The sequence below is a fragment of the Podarcis raffonei genome, chromosome 14, assembly GCF_027172205.1.
Source record: "Podarcis raffonei isolate rPodRaf1 chromosome 14, rPodRaf1.pri, whole genome shotgun sequence".
Lineage (NCBI taxonomy): Eukaryota > Metazoa > Chordata > Lepidosauria > Squamata > Lacertidae > Podarcis > Podarcis raffonei.
Window position 1 is genome coordinate 19085597 of NC_070615.1, and position 11419 is coordinate 19097015.

Sequence of the window (11419 nt, forward strand, 5' to 3'; positions counted from 1 at the left end):
TCAGTCCCTGCTCCTGCCAACCTAGCAGTTCAAAAGCACGTCAAAGTGCAAGTAGATAAATAGGTACCGCTCTGGCGGGAAGGTAAACAGCATTTCCGTGCGCTGCTCTGGTTCGCCAGAAGCGGCTTAGTCATGCTGGCCACATGACCCGGAAGCTGTACTTTGGCTCCCTCGGCCAATAAAGCGAGATGAGCGCTGCAACCCCAGAGTCGGTCACGACTGGACCTAATGGTCAGGGGTCCCTTTACCTTTAATAAATGGTAAGCTTGTAGGTCTTTACTTCCACAATTCTCTGCAGATGACCTGGCTGATGTGTGGCATTGGGGATCAGGGCTAGCTTACACGATTCCTCTTCCATGTGTTTGATTATCCCCAGAATTAATATTGCCTCTGCATGGCTTATGAGTTCTATTAAACAAAGTGCAGAATGCACAAATTCCATTTCAAATGATTTTGATGTCCTTGTGATTCATCTGTAAACATAATCCAAAACATTAAGGGTAACTCATGACTATGCAGAATGTGATGCACTATAAGAGAAGTGTTGCATGGTGCACATTTAGATTGCATAATATTGCTCCAGTCCCCTTATGAAATTAATCAGCCAAAGTGCTAAACCCATCCAATATTCAGTGCTTATTTTCCTCTTTTTAAAAAAGAAGCGCATTATATAAATCACTTCCCAGCTCTTGTTAATTGTATAGCTTAGCAGCAGAGCCCAAACTCTGTAGCGCAGTCCAGTAGTGAGTACAATACATAGCTGTGAATGTTTCAGCTTCTTTCTGTTTACTCAGATGTTTCCTTCAGTAGTTGTCATTTAGTCCATAGCAGTTGATAAGCCAGGGGTCTTAAGCAGTCTATTCATCAATTAACTGTAAATCTCAGTTTAATACTCAGAACTTCAGAGGTCCTGCTCTATGGACATAGCTTAGTCTTGACCAAAAAAAGAGTAATGATCAGATTCTTCTTTTCCTGTTGGCCAGGTGGGGAAATGTTGTTCTCTAACAAGGATGTTGGAAAATTTTGACTGAAAGAGAAATGGGGGCAAAAATTGCTGATATTCACTTTTGATGCTGCGAATGAAAATTAACCCAGCGAATCCAACCGGTATTTGCTGCTGTAAATGATACAGACTTGATTAAGTCCCAGCCCTCTCATCTGCATTGTGTTTCCTTTCTATGTAAATAAATCGGGTGGAATCTAATTAATTAATTATGAAAGTTTTGTAAATTCATCACAAGATGAATAAGGCCATTTTTTTGGCAAAAGACCTAACTGTAGCGGAATAGAAACAGTGCTGTGTGGCATGAATAAAGGGCTGGGAGGAAAATGATGCCTCTTTACATCCCTATTTTCAAATAAGGAATTTGAAACAGGACCTTCCTTAGCTCAGCCCATGCTATTCTGCAACCTCTCTTTGAATCCCAAGGGCAGGCCTTCAAAATCTTTCCTAGACTTTGCTCATTTTGTACGCATAAATCCAGGCTGTTTCCCCCTCTACTTTTATGCATCCACTTGGTGCACAGAAATAACTTTTAAAAAAGAGGGAGGAAACTCTGGTCCCAGAACTATTTCCCCCCTCCCTCCTGCCATCCCCAAGAGTGCTGGAGCCATGATACAGATGTTTCAAGAGCTGGGCAAACATCAGTGCTTCAGAAGCACAACGAGTCTTTTAATCTCCCTTGTTATGCTCCCATTACCATAGTATATGTAAGGGCCGGCTCGTCTTCCAAAGACTGCAGCTGCAAGTTACTCGTGTGCGCATACCATGACTTCAAGTGGATTGATGCCATTTTATAGACTTTATAAAGAGAGAGCAAGCCAAAAGAGAAAAGCCTAGCGCAAAAATAGCTATAATAGGCATAATAGGAAAATCGGCTCATGCTTTAAAAAGTAAGTAATTTAAAGCAGGAAATCCAAATGCCTTTTCCGATTTCTATGTCTCGTCATCAAGCTGCATCCATGCCAAGAATCAGTGGAAGCACGAGAAGGGAAAGGTGCAGAACGTGTTGTTAAGATTCCACAGAATCTGAGTGTTATTAATTTGTGTTAAGAGCTCACACACGTTTCTAGGCCAGGGGTCAGCAAACCTTTTCAGCAGGGGGCCGGTCCACTGTCCCTCAGACCTTGTGGGGGGCCAGACTATATTTTGGGGAAAAAAATGAATGAATTCCTATGCCCCACAAATAACCTAGATGTACATTTTAAATAAAAGAGCACATTCTACTCATGTATATACACACTGATTACTGGACTGTCCACATGCCGTATTTAAAAGGTGATTGGGCTGGATCCGGCCCCCAGGCCTTAGTTTGCCTACCCATGTGTTAGGCCTTCAGAACTGCAAGGCTGCAAGGGCAAAAGCCAAGAGTGGAGATGCCTCCCTCTCACGTTTTGCCCCGTAGCCTTTTCATTTCTCCCCCTGTTCAGTATAATAGAACAATGATCCTCCCTTACACTGAATAGGTGGAGATTTAAAAGGTATAGAAGTGGGTCGTTTTCTGTGTTAGCTTGGGGAAAATGATCCAAGATCAGGGGTAGGCAACCTAAGGCCCGGGGGCCAGGGCTGGCCCAATCGCCTTCTAAATCTGGCCCATGGGCGGTCCGGGAATCAGCGTGTTTTTACGTGAGTAGAATGTGTCCTTTTATTTAAAATGCATCTATGGGTTATTTGTGGGGCCTGCCTGGTGTTTTTACATGAGTAGAATGTGTGCTTTTATTTAAAATGCATCTCTGGGTTATTTGTGGGGCCTGCCTGGTGTTTTTACATGAGTAGAATGTGTGCTTTTATTTAAAATGCATCTCTGGGTTATTTGTGGGGCATAGGAATTCATTATTATTCTTTCAAAATATAGTCCAGCCCCCCACAAAGTCTGAGGGATGGTGGACCGGCCCACAGCTGAAAAAGGTTGCTGATCCCTGTCCAAGATCATCCACTTTTCTCTCTAATTTATTTCCACGTTTAATCCAAGACAATTTGGGGAGACCTCTCTCATCTCTACCCAGAATATTGTCAAAACCTCCCTTGCTGTAATAAGCTAGCATCTTGGAAAGAAAGACCATAGCTGAGACATTCTCCCAGAGTTACTAGTGTTCAATTTGTGTATGTGTGTATATAGCATTCAGTGACCCCAAAGCTGAACTTGACTATGGTCTGTTCTCTTACAGTTCTAATAACCAAAGTCTTGTTGTGCCTTGTGCTCCATCATGCAGGTTGGAGGACATACCATGCTCCCCATCCGTTGGATGCCTCCTGAGAGCATCATGTACCGCAAATTCACGACAGAGAGCGACGTCTGGAGTTTTGGGGTGATCCTCTGGGAAATCTTCACATACGGGAAGCAGCCATGGTTCCAGCTGTCAAACACAGAGGTATTGGGCATGTGGCAGTGGGTGGGTGTGGGGGACACATGCAGAAACAATTTCCTGGCACGGCAAGAGTAGTTAATATCAATTGCAGGAAGTTTTTGCCCAACGTAGGGCTTGAACTTGCAATCCTGAGATTAAGAGTCTTGTGCTCTCCCAGCTGAGCTGTCCTAGCTGGTCCAGATGCATTGAAACAGCCAAGGGAGACAAGGCCACAATCCACTATCCAAAAGCTTGGATAGGCAGAGACCAATGAAAATTGTAGGAAATCTATGTAGTAGCTGAGCAGGTGGCAAGCAAGCAAGTTTCCCAATTCCACCCTCCATAGTCCTGGGTTTCAGCATCCTTTCAGTTAGAACTGCAGGAAAATAAAATAACCTTCTAGGGAATTATGGAAGAAGAGAAAAACCTGTTAAGAGAGAACTGCTAGACTACATTTAGAGGTATCTGCAGAAATATCTTGTAAGGCTTAGCAGGAGATGCGACTCATGTGGTGTGAGATGCAAAATTGACTGAGGTGTGAGGGATGGAAATTTGCTCATATTTGTCCTTCTGTGTACCTATTAGATTTTCAGCTCTGCCTTTAAAAAAAAGGGGGGTGCATTTTCTGCTTTCCAGATAAACATTCCTTAATTTGTAGACAGAGAATAATTGAAGGTATTTATTTCTATGCCTAATGCAGGTCCTTCTATGCTCTCAGTGTTGCCTGTTACTGTCATTTAACATATCATGCACAACACACACACCCCCATGCATTTGAGGGAAACACTTGGCCTAGGTTTGATGTGTGAATTTGGCAGGAGGAATATCCAATCCTGTTTCCAGAAAAGCTGGTCTTAGGTGCAGCTGAGGGAAGAAATGATGTAATTGCGTCATTTGGAAACAGTTCAGAATATTTTCAAGGTTTGCTTTTGAAGTTTGACTGTGAGGGATGCTCTTGAAAGACCTACAGATCTTGTGGGTAGGGACATAGCTTAGAATGTTAGAAGAGCAGTAAAGGTAAAGGTAAAGGGACCCCTGACCATTAGGTCCAGTCGTGGCCAACTATGGGGTTGCAGCGCTCATCTCGCTTTATTGGCCGAGGGAGCCGGCATACAGCTTCCGGGTCATGTGGCCAGCATGACTAAGCCACTGCTGGCAAACCAGAGCAGCACACGGAAACGCCGTTTACCTTCCCGCCAGAGCGGTACCTATTTATCTACTTGCACTTTGACATGCTTTCAAACTGCTAGGTTGGTAGTAGCAGGGACCGAGCAACGGGAGCTCGCCCCGTCACAGGGATTCATGGAAAAGCATCTCCTTTACATGCAGAAGGTCCCTGACATCTCCTGGTGAGGTTGGGAGAGAACAATGCCCAGAACCCTGGAGAGCTCCTGCCAGTCAGTGTACACAGTACTGAGTTAGATGGACTAATGATCTGGCTCAATATAAGGCAGCTTCCTATGTTCTTGTGTTTGGGGAAGGACCATAGCTCAATGGTACAGCATCTGTTTTGTTTGTAGGAGGTTCCAGGTTCAGTCCCCAGCATCCTCAGATAGGGCTGGGAATGTCTCCTGCCTGAAACCTTGGAAAGCTGTTGCTGCCAGTCAGTGTGGACAATATGAAACTACGTGGACCAATGGTCTGACTTGGAATAAGGCAGCTTCCCGTGTTGGGGCAATAAGCATTGGCCTCCATAATCACATGCCTCTATCAGGTTCAATCTCTAGCATCTCGAAGTAAGGCTGTGGGCAGGGTGGAGGGGAGAAACTTCGGCTTGAAACCCTGGCAAGTCACTGCCAGCTACTGTAGACAATACTGAGATAGATGGACCAATGGCCTGATTCAGTATAAGCAGCTAAGTGTGGTTACTTCACATTTCATGGAAGGTGAAATTTCACTGGAACCTTGTACCTGCTGTCCAACAGCAGGGCTGGAGCCACCACATTGGCAGACACCTCTCCCTGTAGCCACCACCACTCTTGGCTTTGTGACGACATAGCTTTGTTTGCCTGCCATGTTTTTTATCACCCCTCTCTCTTCCCTTTCTGTTCCACAGAGTTTCTTAATCTCTCTACCCTTTTTGCTATTTATATGCAAACATCGGAATGATAACTATCTGTTTGGATGTGTGGCAGTGCCCATTACTATTCAGAAGCAATAAGCTCTGGGGACCACCCTCGCTGGATTTGGCTGCCTTCAGTGCATTGTTTGAGATCTGCTGCTATTGGCAGTGCATGCCAGGTCACTGGGATGCCACTGCAGTGCTGCTTATGAGCTTCAGACAAGGGAGAGGGGGCAACCAGTAATAACAGCTGCCTGGCAAATCCCACCCCCACCCCAGTTATCTTACCTAGGAGCAAGAATGGCAAGAGAATATAGGAATAAATTCTGGAGAAACAGGTGGCCCCTGTACAATATTGTCAAGAGAATACTTACCTCCCACAAAAGCTAACTCGAGCAGGTTTTCCTTTCTTTTTTTAAATAAACAAAGCAGCAAACTAAAATGCTTCATAAAAACAGTCATAAAGGCAAGGAGAATAAAAATACACGATAAAAAAATGAAGCTAAAAAAAGAATGAACAGCATAACATTTATTACCTGGTGGGATACAAGTTTCACATTTATAGAAGATATGGCAAGTATTCATAAATGATGGCAGATAAAACCATGTTTGGTAGGAATGTGCTAACCATGAGATAGCCCCCAAACAGATTCAAATTCTGAAGGGTCCACAATGCCTCTGGCAGTATGTATCTTATGGGTCAGTTTTTCAGAGATGACAATAAACTTTACTTTTAAAAATGATAAGTCCAAAGAGTAACAAAAAGTGCTCTTCCATCCTTGAGCTATTATCTAATGAGCAACAACTAGCAGATATAAAATTATTTGTTGACAAATAGGTTTGGCATTAGCACCATCAAAAGTGGATAAAAGATGTAACTTAGGGTCCAAAATGACACGTTTGCCAATAATAATGCTAATTTCTGTTACAGCCTGAACTTACAGAACTTGTGTATGTAGTTAAATCCCCTATGCCAATGTGTTCCTTGTACCCTACAACCTTGCCAGTGTAAGGGAAAGCCAGATATTACAATATGAGCTAGTCAAACCAAGGTTAAAATCCAGCAGTAGCCCACATTCAAAGAATTCTCCCTAAAGTTAGCAGAAACACATCTGGAGGAGCAAGTGGACCTGACCTTAAGACTCTGAGGTTTTGAGGTTCTTTCAGAAGAACCATTGTCATTTTCTGCAGAATATTATTGTTGTTGTTTAGTCGTTTAGTTGTGCCCGACTCTTCGTGACCCCATGGACCAGAGCATGCCAGGCACTCCTGTCTTCCACTGCCACCTGCAGTTTGGTCAAAGTCATGCTGGTAGCTTCGAGAACACTATCCAACCGTCTCATCCTCTGTCGTCCCCTTCTCCTTGTGCCCTCAATCTTTCCCAACATCAGGGTCTTTTCCAGGGAGTCTTCTCTTCTCATGATGTGACCAAAGTATTGGAGTCTCAGCTTCAGGATCTGTCCTTCCAGTGAGCACTCAGGGCTGATTTCCTTAAGAATGGATAGGTTTGATCTTCTTGCAGTCCATGGGACTCTCAAGAGTCTCCTCCAGCACCATAATTCAAAAGCATCAATTCTTCAGCGATCAGCCTTCTTTATGGTCCAGCTCTCACTTCCATACATCACTACTGGGAAAACCATAGCTTTTACTATACGGACCTTTGTTGACAAGGTGATGTCTCTGCTTTTTAAGATGCTGTCTTGGTTCATCATTGCTTTTCTCCCAAGAAGCAGGCGTCTTTTAATTTTGTGACTGCTGTCACCATCTGCAGTGATCATGGACCCCAAGAAAGCAAAATCTCTCACTGCCTCCATTTCTTCCCCTTCTATTTGCCAGGAGGTGATGGGACCAGTGGCCATGATCTTAATTTTTTTCAAAGTAAAAAAAATAAGAATCCCGGAGCAATTTTGTTTATTGTTGTTAATAATTGTAAAATGATTAAATTACACACATGCACATCCCAGATGGGTAAACTTTAAAAAGATGGTTCAGGGTGTATGTGACTTTGCATGTGACTTTTCTGTTATGCATTGCAGGTCATCGAGTGCATCACCCAAGGCCGAGTCTTGGAGCGTCCTCGAGTCTGCCCCAAGGAGGTTTACGACATCATGCTGGGCTGCTGGCAGAGGGAACCTCAGCAGCGGCTGAACATCAAGGAAATCTACAAGATCCTTCATGCCCTGGGCAAAGCCACACCAATCTACCTGGACATCCTTGGCTAGCAGCGGTCCCTTTCCTCCAACACCGTTGCTCTGCCCTTCTTCTCCCCCTCCCTACCTCTCCCTTGACCTCAAGCCAACATATTCATATAAACTCAAGTGCCTGCTACACGTACAACACTGAACAAATAAAAAGACAATTACAACTTCAAACAGAAAGGTCCTGATAACCCACCTGTAAAGCAGCTTGGCTTACATATATATATATATCTAGAGATAATATATATAGAGAGAAAGATATATTCACCTCCCACCAGAAGCTGCCATTACAGGAAAATGTAAGGCGTTATAAGAAAAAAGGAGAGAGCGAGGGAGGAAAAAGAACCTACAGTATTAAAAAGGAACAAAAAGAAAAAAAAAAAGGGAAAACAGGATCTTTTAACTCAAGGTGTGGAACTGTGAATCCTACTGCGCTCTTTTGGTTCCAGTTGCTGGGTGGAGCTCAACCTACTTGGGAACGCTAAGAGATAATCCCACCAAAAAACCCCTTAAATTAAATTAAAAACTGGCAAGACTGTGCCTGATCTGTAGCTGCACTTTGTGGGCTCTGTCCCCTGGTGCAGAACTGGCAAAGACTGAGCTCTGATCCAGGTGATGCCCCCTGGAAGAACTTCCTTTTACTGACCCCCAACCACCTTCGTATTGCCCCCCACCCAGCCCCGACTTCTACTTTCAGCATTTGGGGACAGATGCTGTTCCAAACAAGCCCCAGTTTGCTGATTCTTTCACATGTGTAGACTCTATACAGTTTTGTTTTTCGTTATTGGAACATATACAGTTCGAAAGGATTTCATCACCTACGGGTAAAACAAACAAACAAAAACAGACAAACAAACAAACCAGAAACAGAAAATAGCCACTAGACCACAAGGAAACAAGAATGGATGTAGTATTCCTGCTCCCCTTATTTACCTGTTTCAGTTTTTTTATACATATATAAAAAATAATAGTGAATGAACCAGAGTCCTAGGAATGTTGCCAAGGTCCTGAACAGTCGTCTACAAGAACCATCCAGGGAAAAGGCATATGGGGAGAGGACAGCCTCAGCACAACCCCCTGGATCCCACAACTGGAATAAGCTTCTGTGTGTCCACACAGATCCAGCATTCACCACCATAACCTCAATGTAGCCGTCGGTTCCAAACAGGGTGGCTTGGAAGCCATGATCTCAGTGGAGGAAGTCTGAGGAAAAGGAAGAGCAACCCAGCCATTCAGATATACCTATATATATGTGTACACACGCACACACAGGCCCAAATCTGTCCATTTCCTTATTGCCCTTCATGCTAATTTATATTGCACATTTCCGTGTACAGAATACTTTGCAATCCTCCCTTCGATCCTATTGTGGTAGGTAATGTCTATCCCTGTTTTGGATACGTTGGAGACCTAAGGCCAACAAAGATGACAGAGAGATACTTGCCTGAAGACCACACAGTGAGTTCATGGTGAAGCACAAAGTTGAATCCAGATCTCCCCCAGCCGATGTTGAGGTCCACTGTGGGTTACTCTTTTATGTCTCTCTTTTATGTCTTAACTGCAGTGAAGGATAAGTTTCTTCTTTGGCATCTGGCTCAAATACTGATTGGAGGAGCCAAGGGAATACTTATCCTAGATCAGTTGGTTGCTACCTCTCCCCTCTCCTTCCACCCCATCCTGCTTATCTCCTCTCCCTTCCAACTATTGCTTCAGTTTGTTGTCTCTTATATTTCTGCATGCTGGGGCGGGCGGCAGGGGTGGGTTTGGGGGCTGTGTGGCAGTAGGACATGCATCAGCGCCACTTGTCCTTTCCAGCTTTCCCTTCCAGTTGACATGCTTCTCATGTTGCCAGCCCCCTGGAAAAGGATAGAGGCATTTGCTTTTGAGCTGCTGTGAGCTGAAGAGTAGCTCCACAGGCAGTTTGTTGGGAAGTTTGGGGAGAGATAGGAAGGAAGGTCCTTTGGGAAGGAGGAGGCTCAGTGAACAGCCATGGTGGCTTGCCTTGCATCTCAATGAGCCCTGGGCTAGGCAGTGAAGGATTGCCAAGAGGGCACTCTCTGAACACCCCACATTCTGTCAAGGGGAAAGACCATAGATCAGTGGCAGAGCATGGTTTGCATACAAAAGGTCCCTGATTCAGTTCTGGACATCTCCAGGTAGATCTGGGAGAGACCCATGTCTGAAATCTTGCAAAGTTGCTTCTGGTCAGAGTAGACAACACTTTGCTAGATGCATCGATGCTATGCAAACTCAGAATCAAGCAGTTCCTTATGTTCCTATGTTCAAATCCCAACCACACAGTCTTTGATGCATCAAATCTTTTTGGTCAATATCTTTCCTATCTAATCAGGACGAGGACATGGCATGCTGTGCAGAAGCCCTTGCCGAGAGGAGGAGGGAAGCATGATATGTCAGCAGGTATCTGAGCAACCACTGAGCAAATTTCAGTGGTAGAGCTTTTGTTTTGCATGCAGGAGGTCCCAGATTCAATCACTTGCATCTCCAGATAGAATCTGGAGACATTCTTGCAGGAAATCCTGGAGTTCCACTGTCCATCAGTGTAGACAGTATTGAGGTTCATAGACAAAAGGTCTGTCTCAGAATAGGATGGCTTCTTATGTTCAAAGCAGATAGAAAAGAGTGTAAATGATACAGATTTGTAATGGATTTAATATTCTCAATGTGTTTCATGGTCCCTTTAGCACCTTCCTCTTTCCCAAATCAACACAGTTGTGTCATTTAATCTAGGATGAGTTTGTATGCTTATTGCTGGACCAAAGGGGCTTTAGATTATCCTTCCTATTTTATTATGGATTTTACAGTTATAGCTCTAAGAGATTTGTGCATAACCGGGAGGAGGTCTTGGAATCCAGGATTGTCCAGAAAGAGGGAACTCCTGTGGCTTATTTTGACTGTGATAGCTGTGTGCTTAGAGCAGCTTCCAGAAATGAAGTCATTTGCAGAGTCCATGAAGTGGCATGGGGATTGTAAAAGGTTCCAGGGGTTGTTCGGAAAGAGGGAACCCATGATTACCATTAGTTTTTAAATCATTATTATTTATTCAACACCATCAATGTACATGGCTCTGTACAGGGTAAGGTGTAAAGTCAGGTCACTTTACAATCTTAATTTCTGGGAAGTCCAGGAAACCACAGAAGGAATAGAAAAGGAGATGGCAATGGCAACAAAGAGCAAATGAAACTTATCCTCATGTTGCCTTTGTTACAAATTTGAAAGTTATTGCCGACTGATTCAGACTAGCCAGTACATTCAGTTTATTCATGAGAAATGTCTTTAAAAGACAAATTTAAAAACAAACAAACATGGATGTGTTTGCTACTCAGCCAGATGGGTGGGCTATAAATAATAAATTATTATTATTATTATTATTATTATTATTATTACCACCCCAGGCTCCTTCGGGAGGAAGGGGACGCTATGGATTCAATAAATAAATACAATTAACATATGGAAAATTTGTTGGCCATCTAAGGTTTATAGCAGGAGTGGGGAGCCTGTGGCCCTTCAGATAACAACATAGGGACTGCAACTCCCATCAACCCAAGCCAGCATGGCCAGTAGGCAGGGATGATGGGACTTGTAGTCCAGCAACATCTGGAGGACCATGAGTTCCTCAGCCCGGGTGTAGAGGATATCATTTTTCCCCCTAGAGTCTCACATTTTTCTTTACGGTCTATAGTAATCCAGACTGTTATTTTTCTATCTCTATTCCACCATCTATGTTCTTCATTACTCACCACTTTTCTGCAGCATTTTTGCAAACTGGAATTATTCCTCCTTAAGCATTCCA

General features: G+C 43.7%; 1 protein-coding gene across 2 annotated transcripts in view; it reads left to right on the forward strand.

Moving 5' to 3' along the window:
- Window positions 1-8453, forward strand: part of NTRK3 (neurotrophic receptor tyrosine kinase 3) — a 402429-nt gene extending 393976 nt beyond the window's left edge. For both annotated transcript variants that reach the window (XM_053364231.1, XM_053364230.1), the window contains 2 exons: window positions 3214-3372; window positions 7447-8453. In XM_053364231.1, the coding sequence (XP_053220206.1) occupies window positions 3214-3372; window positions 7447-7632 (345 nt within the window). In that variant the 3' untranslated portion in view covers window positions 7633-8453. The remainder of the gene's footprint in view (window positions 1-3213; window positions 3373-7446) is intronic.
- The last annotated feature ends 2966 nt before the right edge of the window (window positions 8454-11419 follow it).